General features: G+C 40.3%; 1 protein-coding gene across 2 annotated transcripts; it reads left to right on the plus strand.

Annotated features, from left to right (window-relative positions):
* Positions 1 to 1550: 1550 nt before the first annotated feature.
* On the plus strand, positions 1551 to 24469 carry LOC147144852 (tripartite motif-containing protein 3-like). 2 transcript variants are annotated; one of them, XM_086035056.1, is made up of 13 exons: positions 1551 to 1809; positions 13889 to 14051; positions 14811 to 15051; positions 15308 to 15459; positions 16471 to 16651; positions 17336 to 18065; positions 19097 to 19200; positions 20178 to 20345; positions 21103 to 21271; positions 21528 to 21587; positions 21709 to 21779; positions 21850 to 21990; positions 22431 to 24469. In XM_086035056.1, exons 2-13 carry the CDS (start codon positions 13906 to 13908, stop codon positions 22581 to 22583), a joined length of 2316 nt encoding a protein of 771 aa, XP_085891182.1. In that variant the 5' UTR covers positions 1551 to 1809; positions 13889 to 13905; the 3' UTR covers positions 22584 to 24469. The 2 variants fall into 2 exon arrangements, with proteins under 2 accessions (XP_085891182.1, XP_085891183.1); XM_086035057.1 differs by lacking the exon at positions 1551 to 1809 and adding an exon at positions 1894 to 2361.
* The last annotated feature ends 413 nt before the right edge of the window (positions 24470 to 24882 follow it).

The raw sequence follows: 24882 nt of genomic DNA on the forward strand, positions 1-24882 counted from the left end.
GAAGACGGCGTGGGAAAAGGTAATGCATATTATCTGAGATCTTTTGTTACTAATGTAATGTCAAAATATCAAATACATTGTTGTAAATTCCGTGGAAGAAAGCCATGCTTTACTCCCTTTTATAGCAAATTTAGACAGTACATTAGGTCAATTAAGTATTCTAAGAAACAAGACTCTCAAAACAATGGAGATTTGCACGGTGCAATTTTTGCCCCTAGCAATTTGTAGCATAACCTTTATATTCATCTTTATTTTTGACCGTGATCTTGACTGATTGTTCTATTTGTTCTTGTATATGTTTACTACAATTGCTCCTTATTTACCATTATTATCTGCGTTTTGCAATAAAAAATTGTATTGACTGTGACTAGCATAGAAACCAGGCAGATTGTTACAGCAGTCAAACGAACTTTCATCACATTTTGAAGTCAAAATAATTCTCACAAATCAAATTACACAACGATGCCTATGCCAATGCTTTTCAATGCACGGACAAAGGAAAGCCTCGTTTCTAGCTAATCAGGGGGACAGTCGGCTAAGATCAGCTAAGCTTGTTTGTGCTGTACTTACAACAAAAATAAAGATAGGACAAACAATACAATTTCGCTGGAATCATGGGCGGTAACACAGAGCTACCTGGCTCGTGGAGCAGGGGCGTTTCCAACCTGTATGTCTCCCTCTAGTGTCCCTGACCGCGACTGTGTCTTCCAGACAGTCGCTACATTACTGTGCTGCGTTCAAGCGACAAAGAGAACTGGGATATCGGAGCATTATTTTCACGCGTTTAATCGCGCAGTTCTTCTAAAAGATGTCAACATTGACCTAAGTAAACTGTTAAAAAAAACGCACTGACGTGCACTTTTTTGAGGGAGGAGTTACAGAGGGGCAAGTGCTTCACCACCTGAGGTCTATCGCACGCCACTGGTCTCTATAAACTGCCAGACTGCGGCCGCCATGTCGGCGCTCCGGTGTGGAGGCAGTCTCCATGGCAACGCTGCGTTGCAGAATGATAAACGGGAGATGTCTGAGGTCGCCCCACCCCCAACAAACAACCAGCTGCCTTTATTGCGCAGCATCACACGACAAAACCTGAGCAAAATGCTTTTGTAATTGCTTCTAGATTTGATGTATTACATAACAGCTGAAATGAGACGTCATTTTCAGACTCTTAATTCTAGTGCCCTATGGCACCTTGAAATGCGCTTTTATTTAGTTAAACATCTAGAAGAAGCGGAGACCCCCGACCCCCTACCCATGGACAACTCTCGTCATGTCATTTTTTTTTTTAAATCTCCACTCCCCCTGGTAATCCTCGGCCTAAAATGTGATAAACGCCGTCCTTTGTCCTTTTAAGGTGGATTGGCAGGGTGGAATCTTAAGCAACCCCCCCCCCTTTTTTTTTTTTTTTTTTTGCATCACATGCACTCTTGCCGTCTGTTACTGAGATTGGGTTCCTCCAGCCCCCCCACACCTCACATGCCATTGGCTCATTTAGCTCCGCCCACAAGATGCCTGACCAATGCTGCAGAGACGCCACTCCCATCACCACCACCTCCTTCCTTCCTCTCCTTTCCCTTTAGCCTTTTCCTCGACCCCCCTCTACCACCCTGCCCTTCCCTTCTCCTCCTCCTGCTGCCAGACAGACCTTGCCCTTTCCTTTACTTTCTGTGGCTCCTCTGTGTGCGTTTGGGAGTATATCATACCGGACCGTGGAGTCGCACAATGGCCGGCTTTCTCCCATCGGGCCTGCGATGCTGACGCCTCAACTGCACTCGTCCGTTGCTACTGCCCGTGCTGCTGGGATTTCATGTGAGTACCCCGCCCCACCTCCCCTAAATTGAAACCAACATAAACACACATACCTCCTTTTGATGTTTGTGGCCCCCAGTCTTCACTTCCTCCTGATAAATGCGGATGAATAATTGTTGTTTTGTAAAGTGAAGTAATCTTCTTTTCTTTCCTGCTGTACCCAAAATGTCAAAAACAAGATTTTATGGGGTGTAAACCTGGCGACAGGCCTCTTGTAGCAGGTGTGCCCCTTTGCTCCAGTCTGTCCAGTATGCGGGGTACATGTGAGTCAGCTTGTTTGCTTATGTCACTGTTGTGTGTGTGTGTGTGTGTGTGTGTGTGGTATTGCACTGCCGCAGCAGCAAGTAATGTTGCCTGCCAACGAGGGGATCGTGAGCCAGATGATTTCTTATCGATTAGCAGGTCTTTGTGTAAGAACAAGCCCTCAGGCGTCATTGGCGGTCACAGGGAGGTTGCTTGTAGACGCTAGAGGGGAGTTGTTGGTCATCATCAGCATCAGCAAAGGGCTTTGCCGTCTGAGTCCCTCATTTGGTGCTACTGGAGGCCGCAGAGGTGAGTGTGGCTCTGCAGCAGGATGTTAGTTGAAATGTAGCGACGAAGGTGTGTGTGGAGCTTTTTTGGAAGCAGCATCAACCCATTATAGTTGTGAGATAGATAATGAAGATGAATGCCTGATCTCGGTTTGGATCTGTATCACAAATATAGCAACACTTCATCAGGGAGCATGGTGCCTAGTGGTTTCTTCGTTCGTCTACCCCGCAGTGGTTATGTTCTGGGTTCGAATCTCAGCTCAGACCTTCCTGTCTTGCTTTCTCCATTTCCAAAACATACTTGTTAGGTTCATTAATGTACAGTCGATTCATTAAGAACAGAAATTGTCCATATGTGTGAATGTGAGCGTGACTGATTGTCTATTTTTGCCCCGTGATTGGCTGACGACCAATCCAGGATGTACCCCGCCTTCGGTCCAAAATCAGCTGGGATATGCTCACCCACAAAACCTCATGGGGACAGGCGGTATGGAAATTGGATGAATGGAGGTTTGGATGTGTAAAACAACAACAAAAGTATCAATAACAGACACGTCACTCAACAGCATGGTGGACTAGTGGTTTGCATGACCAGCTCGAAGTTGAAAGGTTCTGAGTTTGAGTCCAAGCTTTCCCGGTGCTTGCAGGGGTTTCTGTAGATACTCCGGCTTCCTTCCACATACCACAAAACATGCATGTTCCACTCTAAGAACACCGGGGTCAAAAATAACCCAATTTGGGTAAAAAAAAATGGTAAAAAAAAATGGACCAATCCACCACTTGGGTCAATTTGACTTTGACTTTCATTTTATACAAAACAACCCCAAAAATTCAACCCAAACATCGGGGGTTGATCTTTACAAAACAGCTCGGTCAGATTAACCCAAGTAGTGGATCGGCCCATTTTTTTTTTTTTAAACCCATATTGGGTTATTTTTGACCGAACTGTTTTTAGAGTGTATCAGCACACGCTTAAAATTGCTGGGTCAAAAATAACTAGTGATGTACAATATGAAAAATTTCAACCGATACCGATAACCAATAATTTCCTGCTCTCTAAGGCCGACACAATAATCTTTTTTTTTTTTGTCTACTACAAATATATCCGTTGTTGCAGCTTGAAAGAAGAAAAAGTTTCAATCCCGCTTCTTAAAGTAGTGATGTCAGAGAATGATACAAAAAAACGGTCAGCGACAATGTGCATGTTGCTACTTTCTGAACTCTTGTCACTTCAGATGGTGAAGCGATGAGCAATCTCAAAAGTTCTGATGCATACAGTACCTATTAATAAAGTTGGTCGCATTTAATTCCAATGAATGACATAGTGTCATAGCGTTTGTCATGCATCCATTTGCTGACCCACTTATCCTCACTATTAGCATTTAAGCTGAGCAATATACGCAGCTTGGCTTGGCTGCCCCACTTTTATTTACGTTGCCTCCAACACAACACAACAACAATCCACAGAGGTCCCGTTGGTCAGCTAGCTGTTGAAAGTGCTGTGAAACTCGGCTGGCCCGCTCATGTTTACGTTGCCTTCGCCACCTAAGACGCCTGCCAGACCCGACAACAGTTCACAAAGGGTCGCGCTTGGTTGTCTATCTTGACCAGTTTAATGAAAGTGTGGTGAGGCTCGGCTCCCCTTCCCTTGTTTGCTTCCTCCGCTGCAATTCAAGGAGGTCCCGCTTGTCACGCGCGATCTTGTCCACTGTGTGGGAAGTGCGGTAAAAAGTCAATGGAACTCGTAAATTTGTACCAATGTCGATTAAGTCCACACGATTATAGTATCCAGCAATGAAGGTAAAAGTACTGCCAAAAAGTAAAATGCATCAGTGGTCATCATTCTCTGGCGGTACCACGGCTGTCGGTCCGGTTGACTGCCGAGAAGGGCGTCAGCTGCGGCACTCATTCAAGTGATTGAGATCATGCGCTCCTGAAAAATGTCACACCAAATTTCAATATTTACAATAAATATTGTTTTTAGAGTTGATGAGACTTCGGTTGGTTGTGCATTAGTGGATTTTAAGGCGGCTTTCAATATCGGCCTGAATAATTGACCTACTTTTGCGGTATCGGACGGATAAATATGACTTCCTTTTAAATATCGCGCATCCCTAAAATAACCCAATTTTAGAGTGTATAGGTACACTCTTAAAACTGCTGGGTCAAAAATAAACCAATTTTGGTCAAAATTGTACTGACCCGCTACTTTGATTGATTTGACCAAACTTTATGGGTTGTTTTGTATAAAAAAAAAAAAAACAACCTCTAAGATAAGGGATAAGATTGCAACCAGCCACCCGAAGTTAGCTGGGATAGACTTCAGCTCACCTTTGTGAGCCCATTTGAGGAAAAGCGCAACAGAAAATGAATGGGTGAGACACTGCTGTAAGCGCACAATATGAGAGTTGTATCAAAAATTCAATTTCACGTATGCCTGGTGGGATATTTTGTGATGTATGATATGAGCGATTATGCCTTTTTTGTTGTTATTGTGTTTGCATCAAACCGTTTCCAATATTTTGGCGTGTCTTCCGTTGCTATATAAGGTCATCCAAGTATCAGAAACATGCCTCCCAGATCTAGCATTCCTACTAAAGTTGCAAAACAAAATGTGAAACATATCATGTAGCGCATTTCTCTGTTGGTACAAGTTTTCACCTGCTACCCAATTATTGTGCAGCTAGGCTAATTTGTGAGAGAGTGAGAAGAGGTGACTGGATGATTTGATGCCGTTAGCCGCCTCTCTTTGTTGTCTCAGTGAGGATAGTAAAAGTGCTGACTCGTCGTGTGTTTGTCAGGGTTAGTCAAATGTGAACAAAGGAGACACTTGCGCTTTTGGTCAGCAACTTTGCGATGTGAGTCATATGACGTACTTTGTTCTTTGTCGAGCTTGTCAAAGCTTGATCAAATTAAATCGGATAAAAGAGCAATAGTCCTTGTGTGACTCCTGTCACACTTGTGTTGTTTTAACCCAAAAGCAGTTTGCGAGGTAATGACCAGTTGGAGTGAGTGAACTACCGGTACCAGATATCGGGCCCATCCCCTATTTTAATCTATTGGCTGTGGAGGTTGCCGATACCAGCCACGATACTTAAGACAAAACAAATTTGAGATTGAGAAAGTCCTCCTTAGCAGTAGTTGGCGCTATACTGCGGCAATTTGACATCGGCGAATCATCATCTGCATCAGAAAGAAAGGTCTTTGTTCACATTTTTTTGTCAAATTCAATTTTATAGATCAAAAGTACTATGGGGATCGGCATCGGTATTGTTGAGTACTCAAGGAGTGAATACTTGTACTGGTATCGGTCTGAAAAAAGTGTTATCGACCATCCCTTACCATTTCTTCAAGCTACTGTATATATTGCCACGCCCAGTTGAAGCTTACTGTGAAACGAAACATAAAACAAAGCTGTTGTGTAATTAAACAACATCACTAGCTTTATGCTAATATACGTTGCATAGAATGCAGATATTTGAACCCAAACCATGCGGCAGCACATGTAAGAAGATGATACAAAACCATTCTCACCGGCATATATTTTCTTATCCTATGTGAAAAACGAGAAATTTTATGTCGCTTACGTGCAACGGTCTTTTTTGTTACCCCATCAAATCTTAATGTGTTATTTTGTTTGTACATAAGTGCCCCCGGTCCCCCAGGTGTGCACACCAGATGGGGGCTTACTGAAAGCACAAAATCATCAGAGCTGGGCATTTTACTACAAAATGTTGGTCCGTTTACCGCCTACAGCGGAGGTACCCTTCCACTATCCGTCTATCCGCATTTTTGTCCAGCCAGGAAAAAATAGTAATCACCTACAGGCCGGTCCACCTTTGATTTTAAACTGGCCTTTCTGACTACCAACTTTGGCAAACTACCACTCGCGCAACCATAAAGCTCTGTCAGGCTAGGAAAGTAGTAATGATGTCATGGCATTGCCTCAAAGGCCCTTACTCACCATCCAGCCAGGTGACTCTGATGTTACCCTCTACGCTGCTATCTGCTTCGTGCTATCTGATGCTATTGTTAGCTTTAGCAATCAGCATTCAAGTCTGAAATGTATTTTTTTGTCCACTCTCTTCAATTCTGACTGAAAATAAACCATTGTTGAACTGTGACAGACAAGTCATAGCAACACCGCTGCTGCTCACAGCCACAGATTTCATCTTGCTCTGATCTGCTGCAATGTGAGCCTCCGTCTGCTCGTAGGTTGGGCAAATTCTGTTTGATGGAAGCATCCAGTCAGAAATGTGAATGTGATGTGGCCAAGGATAACAAGAGCTTGTTATTGGGGGGAGCAAAGCATTCTGGGATGAGTCACCACTGGACGACCACATCAAGTCTGTGTGTTGACCCAAAAACACACGCTTGGATTTTCTTTGCATGTTTCAGACTAGTTTACATCGGCCTTCTTGGTAACTTCTGGTTCATTACTGCAAATATTAGAGATAATGTTTTTTTAAATCATGTTGCATGTTATGTGGTGGTACAAAAATCACATTGACTTTTTTTTCCTTGTACTATAAATAGGGAAGTAACAACTTATTGAACATCAATATTAAATTGATATAAATGTTTAAAATATGCATCGATGTAAAAAAATAAAATAGTTGATTCGCCACGTCATGTTAACTATAGCCGCTCTCATGGAATGCGTGTTTGCAACGTACATGCGCAGTAGTGGTAATCCGGGTCATCTGTGATGTAAACAGAAGCATTGTGGGTAACGGTGTCATGGCTACCCGAGTGAGCAAGTCCAAAAGTCCAAGGTTAAATAAAAACAACATTAAAAACCAGTACAAGTGTTTAGTTTAGTTTTATTTGGTACAGTGCTTTTCTCTAAGTTGGTTTTTCATTCTTTTCTACATTAAAAAAGGCTTGGTGCCCAAGAAAAGTGAAATATGTTTAAGTACTTCAGGTATTTCTTTTTTTTTGTATTTATAGGTCGTTTCATAGTAGTGCTCAGCATAGTGTATAGCTTTGGTTCCATTTCAAAATAAACAAACATTTAAGGCTAAAAAAAAAAGTCGATAGTGCCGTCTTCAATTTCCCTGACCTACGATTGTCGGGAGGGGAGATTCAGGGCTCAAATCGGGCCGATTATCCTGCCGTGTGAACCAGGTTTAAGCGGTGTAATTTTTTTTTTACATTGCTTTAAGTGGGCCGGTACGCAGCGGTACACAGTACCAGCACTTCTCAATTTTAGACTCTAGCATATCGGAATTTTTTACGGCATACCGGAATGTCACATGACATGACGTTCCTCTCTCTGTTTCTTCAGTTTTAAATTTTGTCTGTTTCGGTCCAGTTTCAATCGCATTTTTCATCACATTTAATCAACCTCATCCACTTTTTATTTAGTCAAGTTTTAAATGAATATGAAATAGGAATACCGGTAGAGTGATTCCTGTTCATCGCGGTAGTTATGTTGCAGAACCACCAGAAACAGAAAAAAATCTTCTGAAAACACACTTTTGAATCACATTGTTAATGTATTTGAACATAAAAAATTGCAACCTCAAAATGTGTCAAAAATCTGTAATTGTAATGGAATGAAAAATAAAAACATTTGTATGATAGTTTTAGCCTTCAAATATCGGGACCTCTATTTGCCTTCAGGTATGAGTGACCAGTTTTTTTGGGTTTTTTTTACATTTCCCTTCTAAAATGAGAGCGCACTCTGCTACTGTGTCAGTGGTACTGGCACACTACACATGTAAACAGATTCAAAAGCTGCAGTCTATATTTAAACACAGTGTCATGAAGAGGCACTGCAGATTTGTGCAATCATCCTTTCTTCATTCTGCACGAATGTGTGACTACAGAGAACTTTTTTTTCATGAGTGTAAAGAGCTGACAAGCAGATGAAAGAAACAAGCAGCCAAACTTGTTTCGTATCCCGGCACGGGAAGAGGAAAGGGACCAAATTCTTGGGCTGACCCTTTCAAGTATGTAAAAACATCCTGGAATGCGTCATACTCTGATAGCCTGCAAAATGATGCTGACTGTGGTAATAGCATTAGCATTAGCATTATGAACACATTGTCACTTTTGAAACATTTCATTCCTGTCATGATGATTGTGCCCAACTTGTTTATATTTTTGAAACAGACATGACAAGGCAAGTTCGTTCATGGAGCAAAAGACAACATTTTAAAATTAAAAACCTACCTTTCTTGAAACCCTAATTTGAAACTTCATCCCTTGATTTAAACCCTAACCCTGTCTTGAAACCCTCATTTCAAATACTTAGACTTGAAACCTCAATTTGAAACCCTAACCATGACTTCTAACCCTCATTTGAACCCTCAACCACGGCTTGTAACCCTAACTTAGTCTTTAAACCTTAATTTCCAACCTAACCCAAACTTGTAACCTAAATTTGAAACCCAGACCTAGACACAAAACTCTAACATTGCGTTTAAACCCTGAACTTGACTTTAAACCTCAATTTCACATCTTAACCTTATCTTTATACACTCATTTGAATCCCTAACCCAGGCACAAAACCCTACGTTAAAAACCTAACCTTGGCAAGAATAAATTTGTCACCCATGCAGAAGCTGTCATCTAGAGTGTTTGTGGCCCTTAAAGGCCTTAACACGTAGCAGCCGTTCACTTAAGAACATCGGCGACAAGATTAGCTCATCAAAGCCTTCTCGATGGAAGAGGATGAATGGAGAGGATGGAACGAGGAGGGAGGGGTCGCCGATGGTCATCTGTCATTTGTAAGTCGCTGGCGGGTCAAGTCGAGGTGCGGCACGTGTTGGCGTCGTCTCTGCGGATCGCTTTAATCTAGACGGCAGACGTGTCCCTCCCATGCGGGACATTAAGACACTTAAGTACACTGTAAGGTGAGAGTGGCGAGCGGATGAGCACATTTGATGATACTTGAAGAAAAACAATCTGACATCAAGTAAATCCTCCTCGTTAAGGGTAGATTCACTAGTCTGAAAAAAAAAACGTTGTATGGAAGAGCCCCACTCACTACCATAGTTGAATGTGTGAAGTATAAACTGAAAAGTAGCTTGAAAGGGAGATGGAATTTGAAATCCTAACCTTGCCTTCAAACACTAATTTGAAACCTCTTAAACCTTGTTTGAAATTGTTTGTAACTCTGACCGTTGCTTTAAACCCTTATTTGAAACCCTTAACCAGGTAAAAACCCTCACTTGGACTTGAATTCTTAATTTGAACCATAATTTTAAAGTTAAAATAAAATAGATAACCTTAATTAGTCAAAGAATGGCCAATTTTGCAACCTTGACTGCAATCTTTAATTTGAAACCCTAATTTAAAACCTAACCTTGGCTTCAAATCCTAATTGAAACCCTAACCGGGAAGTGAAACCTGAATCTAAGGTCTTAACACTAATATGAAACTGTAACTTGAAAGCTTGACCGCTTTTTGAAAGACCAACCCTCGCTTCAAACCCTAATTTAGAATTAGAGCCCAGGTTTGAAACCCCAACCCAGTCTTGAGACATTATTATTAAACCTTTACCGGTTTTCTTGTTTGAAATCCTAATCCTTGCTTCAAACCCTAATTTGGAGCCAGATTCCCAGCCTTGAAACCTTAAATTGAAATCCTCACTGTCCCAATCGTTTACTTCAAACACTCAATTAACACCCAACCATGGCTTGAAATCCTAACCTTGCCTTCAAATCCAAGTTTAAAACAATTTGTAAGAAAGTCTTGAAACCATGATTTGAAACCCTAACTTCAAACACACATTTTGACACCCCAACCTTGGCTTCAACACTTATTTGCAACCCTATTTGGGGCTTTATGCATTAATTTGAAAACCCTAATTTAAAACACTGCATTTTTAAACTCTGTAGATTTGATACCCTAATCCAGACTTGATTCCCTAAATTGAAAGTTTGATTAAAACACTAACCCACACTTGAAACTCCAAATATAAAACAGCTGACTGCATTAGCTTGTTCAGGTGTACCTAATGAAGTGTCCACTAAGTAACCGCTATAAAAGAATGATAGTAATTTCCAACACTTTTTGTAGATCTGCATTTGTAGACTCTGTAGATTTTATAGTTCTGTAGATTTTTGTAGAGTCTGGGACTCTGGGAGGACAAATTAGCCTTTAAGTGTCTCTACTGCATGCACGACTGATTTCCATGTACTATTTTTAAACATTTCAACAGTCAACACACATGACCTCTCTGAGTATAGCTTTTATTTTTTAACGCAGACTTCACATCTCATGCCGTCAATATTCAAAGCAGCGAAGTGGAAAACTGAGAGGGAATCTGTTCAAGAATGCCTCGCTCGAGTGGGAGGAACTGAGACGCGCCGGCTGCTGAGATAGAGGAAGGATGGGGGGCGGGGGGGGGGGGTGTCGACGTCACTGCTGTAATTCAGAGTTCATGTGAAAGGAACGTGGGATTTGGGGGGGGTTGGTGTGCAGCACGCACGCAGCGAGTCTTGGCCAACAACGCAGGCTGAAAAATGCGCAGGAGGTCCGACAATGCCACGAGTGCATCGAGAGAAGAAAGACAAGACAAAGAAGACGAGGAGCTGTTGAGCTAAGCAAAGCTGGAATGTCGTCGTTAGCTCTCGTTTCTGCAGAGGGGGACAGCTGCTTGCTCACTGTGCACCAACTCAAATTCTCCCCGCCCCCCCCCGACAGATAGACAACAGGCAGGCAGGCAGGTGGCGCTGTCTTGAACTCAGCCAGCTGGGCATCAAGTAGAAGGAAGGCTTGGAATCATGGAGAAGCCTCTTTTCAAACAGTCGCCATGCACACCCATTAAAAAAAAAAAAAAAAGACTCACACACATTTGTGGTTCAGGAGTGCATGACGGGGGTGTCCTAAATCTAGCCAAGAGGCCGTTTGCAGCCCACACACTCATTCTTATTGCCTGCGGTTACGGTTTCAAGTGAAGATTAGAAACCTGGTTTAATAAGGTTTGAAACAAAAGGAAATAGTTCAAGCCAGGGTTTGGGTTTCTTGCCTGTGTCTAGGTTACAAACGAGGTTTAGTATTTAAGTTAGGGTTTAAAGTCTGTGTTTGAGTTACAAAAAAGTGTTAAGGTTTTAAATTGGGTTTTTGAGACTGGATTGGCATTTCAAAGTAGGAGTTTGGTTTTAAAGCATATGTTGGCAACTTTCAGGCAAGGGTTAGCGTTTCCACTAGTGGTGGGCGAGTACCGATATCAGGTATCGTATCGGGCTGATACCGTCCTTATTTTAAGGTATCGGGCAAAAAAAAAAAAAAAAAAATCTGACATCGTGTATGTCCTCCTCGCCAGTAGTTGGCAGTATAAACCGACAATTTGACACATCGGTGAGTCATCATATGCATCCGAACAAAAGATCTTTGTTCCGAATTTTTTGTTCTTGTCATGAATAAAATGTTATAAATCAAAAGTACTAAAGTTATTAGTACTCTGTATCGGTGAGAACTGAAAGATTGAATACTTGTACTGGTATTGGTAACTACAAGATTTTAAACCCTCAGAATGTGTGAAGAACCTGGGAGTCATCTTTGACTTTGAGCTCAGTTTTATTCCTCATATTAAAAATGTAATTAAGATAGGTTTCCGCCCGTTTCTCTCTCAGGCTAACACGGAAGTGCTGATGCATGCTTTTATTTCCTGTCGTTTAGATTATTGTAATTCCATGCTCTCTGGCCTCCCCAAAAAGAATCTCGTCTTTACAACTACTGTAGAATTCAGCTGCTTGGGTGCTGACGAGAACCAGAGGGCAGGAGCACATTACACCAGCTTTAAAATCGCTGCATTGGCTCCCCGTGTGTTTCAGGATCGATTTTAAGGTTTGAGGTTTCAGGTTTGCATCATGTTGATTTTTTATTTTTTTTTTAAATCATTATTATAAGAAATTTTTGATAGTATACATCTCTGTTATAAAATTCTAACAAAAAGTACAGGGAGCACCCAGGGTTGTCAATATGTCTTAAAAAGGATAAATGAAAACACAAACAATAGCTCCATGTAGTTTTCTACAGTAAATGAAAATTTAAAACTGACAGAAATGTTAAACGTTCACATATGTTTGTTTTGATTTCCACAGTTTTAAATTGATTTTTTATCGGCCAGCAAAGTTTTAAAAAAGGCAGATGCCGATATTCGTCAAAAAGCCAAATATCGGTGCTGATAATCGGCCCGGCCGATAATTGGTCCATCCCTAGTTTCAAGTTAGGCTTAGTTGTTGAAAATACACCACCGTTTTTCTTCAGACATGTCAGTAACAACACACTCATGACGCAATCTAGTAACTGACTGTATGATTCCTTTGCTTTACGAATTTATGTTTTTGTTTATTTGCATTGCTGTCAGCCGTTGCATGTGGTCTTCATGTAAGCCTTTGTTTTCATGCAGTGATGACGATTGAACAGATGCGTGCCATATCAGCAGTGCATAATCTCCACTTGACCCACTGACACACAACATGGCATCCAGAAATGCGTGACAGCTGGGGGTGGGCAATTTCGCTCCTCGTGGGCCGGTATCCTGCATGTTTTATAGGTCACCACGCTGCAACCCACCTGACTCAAATGATTAGGATCGTTCTCCAGCTTCTGCAGTCCACCTTGCTGATTATATGATCATTTCAATTAGCAGGGAGATATAGAAAACATGCAGACCAATCACAGCTCGTCTGTTTCCTGAAGCTGAGCCGTGATTGGTCGTTACCTGCGCCCTGAGCAACTGTGATGTCATTTTCAGTCGACAGAAGTGACAAAATGGCCGCCCCCTGAGATGGCTAAAAAGGGGGGGATTTTGCAGCTTAATTCGTATTCCACAAACGCAATATTAATCAGAATGTCGTGTTTCAACTAGCGGGCTCGCTGGGAACATATTCTTGAAAAAAAAATTGTTTGGGTTGATTTCCCCTTTGAAGCCAAATAATCAATAAAATAACCAAGTTATTTTTAAAGTCTAGTAATCATTTAATAACAAAATTACTTTTAAAATCAAGTAATCGGTAAAGTAAGAGTTACTTTTACAATGACATCATTGGTAAAGCAGCAGTTACTTTTAAGACCAAATCATCAATAAAGTTACAAAGGTAATTTTAAAATCAAGTAATCGGTTAAGAACTATTACTTTTCAAACCAAGTAAACAGTAAAGCATCAAATTTACATTTCAACGGGAATACTCAACAAAGTAACTAAGTTACTTTTTCCAAGGTAACTGTGGCAACACTGCCACTAGCCCTTTCCTACACAGCCGACTTTCCAATTCCATCAAGTTTGCAGTTGCCTGTGGGCTTTTAATCCAAAGTATGCATATTACTTGCAAAGGCGTGACTTGTTCAAGCTGTTGTACTTATGAAGCCAAACAGCCCGCGGCTACGTGGGCGACACAATCATTTATTTTCCTCAGTGGAATAAGACGAAGCACGAGAAGCGGCCATCTTATAGCCAGCTGACACTTGAGCGAGGCTTTCAAAACGCTCTCAGCCTGGTGACTCATTTCCCCGGCGTGCTGACGCCCTGTCGTTGCAGCGCTTCCTCCCGGCGGCCTCGCTGACCTTGTCTCCCTGCGCCGTCCGCACAGGTTCCCCGTTGGCCTGAATGTCCGTGTCCATGGCCAAGCGCGAGAGCGGCGGCGCCAGCCCGGTGGTGAGGCAGATCGACAAGCAGTTCCTGGTGTGCAGCATCTGCCTGGACCGCTACCACAACCCCAAAGTGCTGCCCTGCCTGCACACCTTCTGTGAGAGGTAGGCTGAAGCGCCATGTGGCTGTCAACCGTGTGCACCAAACATATTCAGGATTTAGCCATGTTTATTAGTCACTTGTTGTTTGTATGCTCAGTCTAAAAAGTATTACGATTGGATTGTGGTGGCCAAGGTTAGGGATACAAAAGTAGGATTTGAAGGCAAGGTTACGGTTTGAAGTGATGGTATTAAGATTGGTTTAGTGTTTTATATTTGGGTTAGGGTTTCAAACAATGTTACGATTTGGATTTCAAATAAGGCTTAGTTAAAGACAAGGTCAACACAAATATTTTTTTTTCGAGAATATGTTCTATGCAAGGCCACTATTTGAAACAGTGAATTCTGATAAATATTGCGTTTGTGGAATAAGTGTTAATCCACTCGTTTTTAGACATCTCTGTGGGCGGCCATTTTGTCTTCTGTCGACTAAAAATGACATCACAACTGCTCACAACGACCAATCACGACTCATATTCAGTAAACAGGTCACCATTGATTGGTTGTTGTGAGCAGTTGTGATGTCATTTTCGGTTGACAAAATGGCCGCCCCCTGAGATGGCTAAAAATGAGTGCATTTTGCTGCTTAATTTATACTCTTATAATGAACTTTTCAAATGAGGTTTCAAGCCACGGTTAGACTTTCAAACAAGAGCTGATTTTCTGTTGGGATGCTTGTACTTTGACTCAAGTATCACTTTCAGACAGGACTGAGGTTTGACAAAAAATGTAACTTTGAGTCTCTTGCGTATTATTCCCCTACAGATGTCTGCAGAACTACATCCCTCCCCAGTCTCTGACGCTGTCGTGTCCGGTGTGCCGGCAGACGTCCATCCTGCCCGAGAAGGGCGTGGCCGCCCTCCAGAACAACTTCTTCATCACCAACCTCATGGAGGTGTTGCAGCGGGACCCCGAGTGCAGCCAACCTGAGGCCTGCAACGTCCTTGAGTCGGCCAGCGCTGCCACCGCCTGCCAGCCACTTTCCTGTCCCAACCATGAGGGCAAGGTCAGCTCATTGAATTTTTTCATATTTTCCTTACTCGGCCACGTGTCAGGAGAGCGGCACCTACGTGTGACGTGGCACAGGTTAAGCCCGTTCTCGACGTTGTTTGGCTGACTCGGACCGACTGGGACCACGATTGTCAATTCAATATGCGGACGGGAAATAGGCGATGCCCAGCTCTGGTCGTTGCTCAATAACTTGACTAAAAAAAAGCATAACAAGGAATTGAAATTCTCCTGCTCCATTGCGCCACCCGCAGGTGATGGAGTTCTACTGCGAGTCGTGCGAGACGGCCATGTGTCTGGAGTGCACGGAAGGTGAGCACAGGGAGCATGTGACGGTGCCTCTGAGGGACGTGCTCGAACAACACAAGTCGGCCCTCAAGAACCAGCTGGACACCGTACGCAACAGGTCAGCAATGACATCAACATTCTTTCCATTTCAAAATGGGCTATTTGCATTCATTTTAGTTGTACATTACTTTTTTTATCTTGTGTTTACTTGTATTACTTCATTTTAAATAATGCTAATCAAGGATGGATGTGTACCGATACCAGGTATCGATATCGGGCCAATAGTGGCCTTATTTTAAGGTGTCGAGTGATTGCGGAGGGTGTCGCTACTAGCCACCGATACGTAAGGCAAATAAAATCTAACATTGATTAAGTCCTCCTCTGCAGTAGTTGCCGCTATACTGTGGCAGTTTAAGACATCGGCAAATCATCATCTGTGTCAGAAAGAAAGGTCTTTGTTCACAAATTTTACGCATTGTGTTTAATGGAATCCAAAAGCCAAAAGTACAACAGGTATCGGTACTCGGTATCGGTGAGTAATTAGAGTGAAACAGTTATCGGTCTTAAAAACTGTGGTATTGATCATCCCTAATAATAATAGTTATAGTCATAATACAAAAGTAGAATACAGATACATAAATACATGTTACACTTTAATTCATCTTTATAGAACAATACAGTAATACTACACAAAGTGGCCCACAGATTTAGACACATTTTTTTGAACACTATTTGAGAGGAAGAAAATAATATTCAAAAGCAAAATATACCAATTAAAATAAATAACTTGTAAATACAAGTATGCTTTCTATATTTTTATTTATTTATTTATTGTTAAAAACTTTAGTTATTTTATTTTTACAAAAGTAGAATGAATTCCAAAATCATTCATTAAAAGAAGACCAAACATTTACAATATAGCACAAATAATAATAATCTTATTAATGTTTGTTTTAAAATACCGTAATGAAATAATATGAATATTATATTTTGCATTTTAATGTACTATTTATTTCTTTATTTTTCAATTATTTGTTTTTATTTCCAAATGTGATTTACATATTATATATCTTTATTCATTTGTGCCTTTTACAGTAATAATGAAGGATGGCGTTTGTTTGCGTTGCAGACTTCCCCAGCTGACGGCAGCCATTGAGCTGGTGAACGAGATCTCCAAGCAGCTAACGGAGCGCAAGCACGGCGCCGTGACGGAAATCAACGCCACCTTTGACGAGCTGGAGAAAGCATTGCGCCAGCGCAAGAGCACCCTCATCGCCGAGGTGGACAACATCTGCAGCGCCAAGCAGAAGGTCACACCTGCTCTCCCCGCTAATGCTTTTTCCATCATGTACAAACATTCTACTCATGCTGTTGGTGTTAATATTATTATTATTATCATTGATAATAATTTTACTATATTTGCTGGGTGTCCATAAAATGACGCGCTGTGGTGACCTCTAATTGGACAAGCCGAAAGTGAAAAGAAGAAGAATTGGCTGTTATTTTTCAAATTCATGTGTTCAACGTGATTAAGTGAACTTAACATTTTTAAGTGAAGTTGAAAGCGTACGGCATCCTCTACATGTGATAGAACAATGCCAGAAGACAAAAGCAGACTGCATATTTAGTTTGCTGCTGGTGGACAATTGAAGTATGTGTTTAATTTTACAAATACAAGGGGGACACAGATAGACATTGGCTATTTTATATGAAAGCAAGCTTCAACTAAGTGGCTTTTTTTTTTTAAGAGTTCAAAATGTTGTTACAAAATACAGTATAATTTCATAAATAGAGTTCATAATGCAAAACACTCTTTTTTATACAGACAGGTAAAATGAGCTTAAAAAAAAAAAAAAGCTTTCAGTCTTTTTAAGGCTGCGACTTTTCTTACTAAAAAGGTTCTCAATAGGGTTGAGATCAGGCCAAGATGGTCGCCACTCCATAAGTTTTTTTTTTCTCCTCTCCCTGACGTCTACTGTGCGGCTCCCGTTCAGGTGCTCCAAGCCCAGCTGACGTCGTTACTGCAGGGCAAAGAGAACATCCAGAGCAGCTGCGACTTCACCGAGCAGGCCCTGAGCCACGGCAGCGCCACCGAGGTCCTTCTGGTCCAGAAGCAGATGGGCGAGAGGGTCAGCGCCCTGGCGCGCTACACCTTCCCCGAGTGTCCACACGAAAACGGCCACCTGGAGTGCCAGGTGGAGACGGACGGCCTGCGGCGCTCCATCCAGAACCTGGGCGTCCTGATCACCACGGGGGCCGTAGGCCACACCAGCGTGGCGACCGGCGAGGGCCTGCGGCACGCGCTGGTGGGCCAGCACACCACCGTCACCGTCACCACCAAAGACAAAGACGGCGAGCTGGTCAAGACGGGCAACGCCGCCCTCCGGGCCCGGATCGTGTCGGCGGAGGGCGTCGTCGCCGAGGCCGAGGTGACGGACAACAAGAACGGTACCTACGAGGTGGGCTACACGGCCCGAGTCGAGGGGGAGTTCACCTTCTCGCTGCTGCTGTACGAGCAGCCCGTCCGGGGCAGCCCCTTCCGCCTGCGCGCCGTCAAGCCCTCCGACGTGCTGCAGTCGCCCGACGACGTCAAGAGGCGCGTCAAGTCGCCGAGCGGCGGAGGAGGGCACGTGCGCCAGAAGGCCGTCAGGAGGCCCTCCAGTATGTACAGCACCACCAAGAAGAAGGAGAACCCCATCGAGGACGAGCTCATCTACAGAGTCGGTGAGACCAGGTCGCCGACAAATAGTATTGATATTCTTGAGCCTTCAAGATGTAAATTGCAGTTTCATCTGAAAATCAAGCAAAGGTTCTGCAATATTAGATGTAAACTAATGCAAAACCAGGTGAGATCAAAGCACAAACACTACTTATAGTAACATTGAAAGTATCTTTCATACCCTGTGGAAGCACAGTAATTATCAATCAATGAATTGTCAAAAATATCAATATGTCAAAAACTAGAGCCAATTCCAAAAAACTGCTGATGCCCCAAATTACCCAGAAACATTCAAATATCTTTGGCATTTGAATTTTTTTTTTTTTTTTTTTAATGCCATTATTGTTATTCCGTTGGAAATGTTGACAATTGTAAGCAACACAGTGGTCTCATCAGCACTCTCATGGTCCACATTTGCCCAACAATATAAATACAATTAAAATGAAGACTAAATAAATAAAATAGACAAACAAAAAAAATCATTTATTCCTAAGAACTTTTAAATACTTGTAATATTTTTGATCAATCATTATCCTTTAAATTTTAACTTCATTCATTGGATGATTAGAAATCGATACAAATAGAAATGCTAAAATAATAAAATAAAAAATATAGTACATTGAATAAAAAGGAAAGTAAAATAAAGACTATAAAATAAATACATCAAAGTCGGTTCAAACATAATAATATAATAAATAAACATTAAGCAAAAATAAGGAAAAAGTAATCACAATTTAATTACACTTTGAGAAATAAAAAACAAACCCTTGTGCAAATATTTGAAAAAGTAATCAAAATTTATTTTTGTTATTTTTGTTATTATTATGTTTTAAAAGTAATTACGCTTTCGGTCACTCAACCTATGTGAGCAGAATGTTTCTTTGTTTGAGTGCATGCGCAAGGTATGCTGTGGGGTCCATTTCTTATGTTGCTTAAAATATTGTTTTGTTTGTTTCGTTCGATCGCGAATATCATAATAATTAGATTGAATAATAATATGTGCTGGTGCGAGCTGATCTATTTGTATATTTACCAGGAACAAGAGGACGTGACAAGGGAGAATTCACAAACCTTCAAGGCATCTCCACCTCCAGCAACGGTCGCATTGTGGTGGCCGACAGCAACAACCAGTGCATACAGGTCTCGCACACACGCACAAACACACGCACACACATGCGCACCTGGCAGGGCAAGGCCAAGCAGCTTTATTCATATGACACATTTCATAGACAAGTTACCTCAATCTGATTTACATCATTAAAAGTACTACATTTCAAAGTATTTAAATACAGAGAACACAAATACGCACGTGCACACATCTACCCAAACGTGCAACGCATGCACGCACATAAACACACACAGACACACACTGAGGTTAATATAGCTAACAAAAATGAATATAACAACTAAAACTAATATAAAAACAAAAACGCTTTTAAAAAAAAAAAAAAAAAAGAGAGAAAACTAACCGAAAGTGAAATCTTAAGTTTCCAAAGCTAACTAAAACTAGCTGTAATTATAGCGACAAACTGTTTTGTTTTCGTCTATGTCAGTTAATATCATACGTGAGCTTACAGGGTTCATTTGAAATGTATTGATGGATTTCCGTACAGATTAAGGACGGTTAAGGAAACAGTCTGTTGAGAATTGTAGTTTACATTACTTTATTACATAATACCTATTGTTACCTTTTTTCCTATCTTGCACTTAACAAGTAATCCGTACATAAAAAAACTAAAACTAATACTAAACCTAATAAAAACTAAACTAAAATGAAGCATTTTTGAAAAAAATTACAAACTAAAAAAAGGAATAATATTGTTCTAAAGCTAATTAAAACTAACTCAATCAACAGCCAAAACGGAATAAATAATGTCATAAAAAATCCATAACCGTTGTAACCCTGACACACACAAACCAACACTAATGCACACAAATACATACAGCAAACACAAATGCATACACTAACAACCAAACAAACCAACACCCAAATGCATACACACAAAAAAACATTTTAACACACGCGGACACTCACACGAACAAACAAATAAATGACAGACAATCGTCAAAACAACACTCAAGTTGTGAGCAAGTGTGACACGTGGTGTCTTGTTCAGGTGTTCTCCAACGATGGCCAGTTCAAGATGCGGTTCGGGGTAAGAGGTCGCTCCCCGGGGCAGCTGCAGCGCCCCACGGGGGTGACGGTTGATATGAACGGCGACATCATTGTGGCCGACTACGACAACAGATGGATTAGCATCTTCTCCTCGGACGGCAAGTTTAAGGTAATCCAACAACCAACCAAAATACACAAAGAATTGACGCCCTCCCCAAAAAGTTACTAATTGTTTATAGATGCCACAAGATGGCAGCAAACAACTTTCTCAATTAGATGAGGCTCAATGAGGCGCGTGCCCTTACTACCACATAGTTGCTTGGCACCAGGGTGCCGCCGGTTGGCACCAAAGCAAAGTCAATTCATGAGTGTATTTTTTTCCCTCAAAAGCCGGGTTTACATGGAGCCATGTATTCCGATTAGAAAGGATCCGAATAACCAAACGGAATGAAAATGCTCCATATAAACACCTCAATCGGAATGAAAAGGCCCAATCCGAATGGAATTTCATTCAGATTCACTGGGGTGGTATATTGGTGGTATATGTCTTACCAGAGCTCGTCTGCGATGAGAGAGTTTGTTTTCAGGTACTGCTAACTTGTTTTTACCAAGATGCTGTTTTAATAAGTGTTAAAACAGATGAATAGCTAAATAGATGAATGAACTCCATCTTGATAAATCACGTCATGTTTACATCGATCTCCGCGTGTCACTCGGCTGTAACACGGCTGATCTGATTAACAGGGTCGAGCAAGTGAACGGCCGATCGGAATAGATCACGTCACATGCAAACAGGTGCCCAGAGGTCTTCATTCGGAATGATTTCAATGCGAATGACAAAACAGTCTCCATGTAAACCCGTCTAATGTTATGTATTTTTCATTGTAACTTGATGACCAAAACGTTTCCATATTGCCTTGTGTCAGAACAAAATCGGAGCCGGTCGTCTGATGGGTCCAAAAGGTGTGGCCGTGGACAAGAACGGACACATCATCACCGTGGACAACAAGGCGTGCTGCGTCTTCATCTTCCAGGCCAATGGAAAGCTGGTCACCAAGTTTGGAGCCAAAGGAACGTCCGACAGACATTTCGCAGGTATTATTATTAGTATTATTCTAATTATTGTTTTTATTTTTGAGACAAAAGTCTTAACGTTACAAGAGTAAAGTTTGATTTTTTTTTGGGAGGGGGGAGAGGGCAATCTTGCAAGATGACAGTCTGATTATTATTTTTTTTTTAATCAAAAGTTGACACTTTCTCCAGTTAGCTAGAGAGCTAACTAGCATGCTCGCTAGCAAGCTAGATAGTCAATATTTTTTGCTAATGTGCGTCATGTTTTCTCTCCATGTAGACAAAAGTGGTGCAAATGTGGCACTGGAACAAAAGCTGAGTAAATCAGGCCCAGTGTTCAGTAAGTAAATTCACTTAGCAACCTGATTTGATTTTTTTTGTTTTTGTCTTTTATCACCTTTTGCTAGCTAGACCAAGTCAAAAATTCACCCAGTGTCTGTTTCCTTGTGCGTTTCCTTTAGGTCCTCATTTTGTGGCAGTCAATAACAAGAATGAGATTGTTGTCACAGACTTTCACAACCATTCCGTCAAGGTCCAGTTTCTTTGATTTTTGCTTTTTGTTCAAGGTTTGCTTCTGTGGTCACACTGTTAGTTCCTCTCAGGTGTACAACGCGGACGGCGAGTTCCTGTTCAAGTTCGGCTCGCACGGTGAAGGAAACGGCCAGTTCAATGCTCCCACGGGCGTGGCCGTCGACTCCAATGGGAACATCATTGTGGCCGACTGGGGCAACAGCCGCATCCAGGTTGGAAAAAAAATGAGTTGAAATAATTTAACAACACTGATATACAGTATATAAATACCGGTAATAAAACAATACTCATATTCTTTATCTTTTACAAAAAAATAGATAATATTACAGCGCATGAGTACAACATTTTACATCACAATTATGATATCAGAAAATGAGAAACTGTACTGAAATAATGATTAAATTAAAATCAATTTCCCATAAAAGTTAAAATATTTACCACACAGAACTGTACTTAACAAATGTTTTATATTAGATGCAAAAAACGTTTTGGCTTATCTAACAGTACATTGAATTTGGTAGTGTACCACTAGAGGGTGCCCATGTACCACTAGCAGTACTCCTACGCACTTTGAGAACCACTGCACTTGACTTTTTATTTAATTACGTTTTTATTTTAGAAATCGGACATAACTTGTTGTCTTTCAAACCAGGTGTTCGACAGCTCGGGCTCCTTCTTGTCCTACATCAACACGACGGCGGACCCTCTGTACGGCCCACAAGGCCTGGCCCTCACCTCTGATGGCCACGTGGCGGTGGCCGACTCGGGCAACCACTGCTTCAAGGTCTACCGCTACTTGCAGTAATACGCCAACGCCGCAAGAAGTCCAGAGGGTGCAATAAAATCTTCAGCCTCACACATCAGCCGTGACACTCGCAGTGTGTGCTCTGAATTTTTGTACCCCCACCCCAAGTTTGACGACGTAGCTTCCTTAAAGGAACACGCAGAGGCCCAAAGTGTGTGTGTATGCTACAGATAGCGTGATAGATTCAAGTATTAAATGAGCCACAACTATGTCCAAATGCATGCAATTTGATTTAATCTCTGTAATTAGTAAACATCACATCATTGGTTCAGTTATATACTGTACCAACGAGTATTGGGGCCACACTCAAAAGAAAATAAATAGTCAATACGATAATGAGGACAAAATCATGAAATTTCAATTTTGATTGAATAAAAGTTGAATATTATGAGGGGAAAAAAATAATTTAATAATTTTGAGAATAAAGTCTTATGACAAGATTAGCATCACAATGATAAAAGAAAAAGTAATATTCTGTTAATAAATTTGTAATATTAAATGCAAAATCATGTACTGTTAAAAGAAAGGAATAGGTTATATTTTTATTCTTGCAATATTGTTCTTGATGTTAGTAAAATAAAAGTAAAGGTTTTAGGAAAAAATGTCACTTTTACTTAAAGACTGAATATTAAGTGAAAAATACACATAATTAATGAAAAATGAGTTTAAAATCAATTTTAACAAGACAAAAGCAGTACTGGAGGGTCGGTAAAATTGGAGAAATAACATTTGTGAATTTGTTTTATAGTGGTATTACAAATACCTGTAATTTCTTATGAAATTAGATGTGCAATTAATTAGATTACAATTACACTGCATTGACAATAATAATTGTAATCCTCATTGTGTCTTGGAAAATTTTGATTTTTTTGTAAAAGTACAAAAACAAATGATTGTAAAATAATTTTTTTAATCATAAAATTTTTAAAGAAATTGAGATGCATTCCGATTTCAATTCTTTCTTGTAAACATACATTTTTTCTTGAGTAATTATCCATTGTATCCCTTCAAAACTTAAACAATATATCTATGATGAAAATCATAATTTCTTAAATTAAATTTGAGTAAATTGTAAATTGTCGACATTTTTCCTCTGAATTGTTAAATGATGACTTTTATCTCTAACTTGTAATATTACAACTTGCAAATTCCCAAATTTCTTCTCCTTGACTTAAATCTAACATGTTGAACTTCTTTGACTTGACTTGTTCCAATTTGTTTTCTTTTCAGTGTGCCTCTAATCGTTCCGTGTAGCTTTTTTCACAGATTTTTTTTTTCACTGCTTAGTGTGAAACAAAACAAGCGTTTAAGCACGACCGCTGCATTGATTTGCTGTATGTACTTAGTGTATATAGCTGACTAAATGTATATTATTGTGTATATTAGACCATGACGACGACGACGACGACGCAGTGACGGCGGCACTGAAGGCAGCTGTTTTCAAATGTGCGCTTTTCAAAACTTGCTTGACGAACATACACTCAAAGAATATTTATTGCCATTAAAGCAGCACAATAATCGTTTTTGTTAATAACTTTTGTTTTATATGATTTTAAACAATAAGGTGGAGCTGCGGGGAGGGAAAGCTAATTTATTGATTTTATACACTAGCGCTGCTTTTACACTTTTATTTTTTTTATTGTGTTTTTTTCTCTTGCATTATATTCTTTTTTTTTTAATCTTAAAGGGCCATGTCACCTTTAAAAAGAGAACATTATTGATTGAAATGTGTGAATTAATTTGCGATCCTGTGAAAAATGGTTTGCCAAAGGCTTATCTAGTCATCTATTTCATAAATAAATACAAAACAGACAAATGGCAAATTGTATGGATGTATGGAATTTGTTATATATATATATATATATATATATATATATATATATATATATATATATATATATATATATATATATATATATATATATATATACATATACAAACACAAGAAATCCTCCATACATCATATAAAGTAAATAACATTGATCTATTAATTCAAATATGACTTGTAGTTATAGCGGTTTCCGATTATATTTCATGTAATTGTATTTATTTAATAAATTTGTAATTTAAAAAATAAAATAATACATATTTGATATACTTTATTCACTTTTTATGAATAATTTCATTCACTTAATGAAAAAAAATTGTTCCTAAAACACTAAACACACAAGTACAGGGAGTATGTAAGCATACATGTAAATATTTGACATTTAATTTGGATGCAGTATGTACATTTTTTTGTTCAGGGTTAATTCCAGGCTACCAATAAACTGTTTATCAAAAAAGGTGCTTGTTTTCA

Source organism: Filicampus tigris, chromosome 7 (assembly GCF_054856515.1).
Source record: "Filicampus tigris isolate MCC_2025a chromosome 7, RoL_Ftig_1.0, whole genome shotgun sequence".
NCBI lineage: Eukaryota > Metazoa > Chordata > Actinopteri > Syngnathiformes > Syngnathidae > Filicampus > Filicampus tigris.

What these genes read in the sequence shown, in the direction of transcription:
- LOC147144852 (XM_086035056.1), top strand. Translation starts at nt 13,906, where the DNA reads ATGTCCGTGTCCATGGCCAAGCGCGAGAGCGGCGGCGCCAGCCCGGTG. An exon ending in CTGGACACCGTACGCAACAG is followed by an intron (nt 15,460 to 16,470) that starts GTCAGCAATGAC and finishes TTTGCGTTGCAG; the next exon opens with ACTTCCCCAGCTGACGGCAG. An exon ending in GCAACAACCAGTGCATACAG is followed by an intron (nt 19,201 to 20,177) that starts GTCTCGCACACA and finishes TGTCTTGTTCAG; the next exon opens with GTGTTCTCCAACGATGGCCA.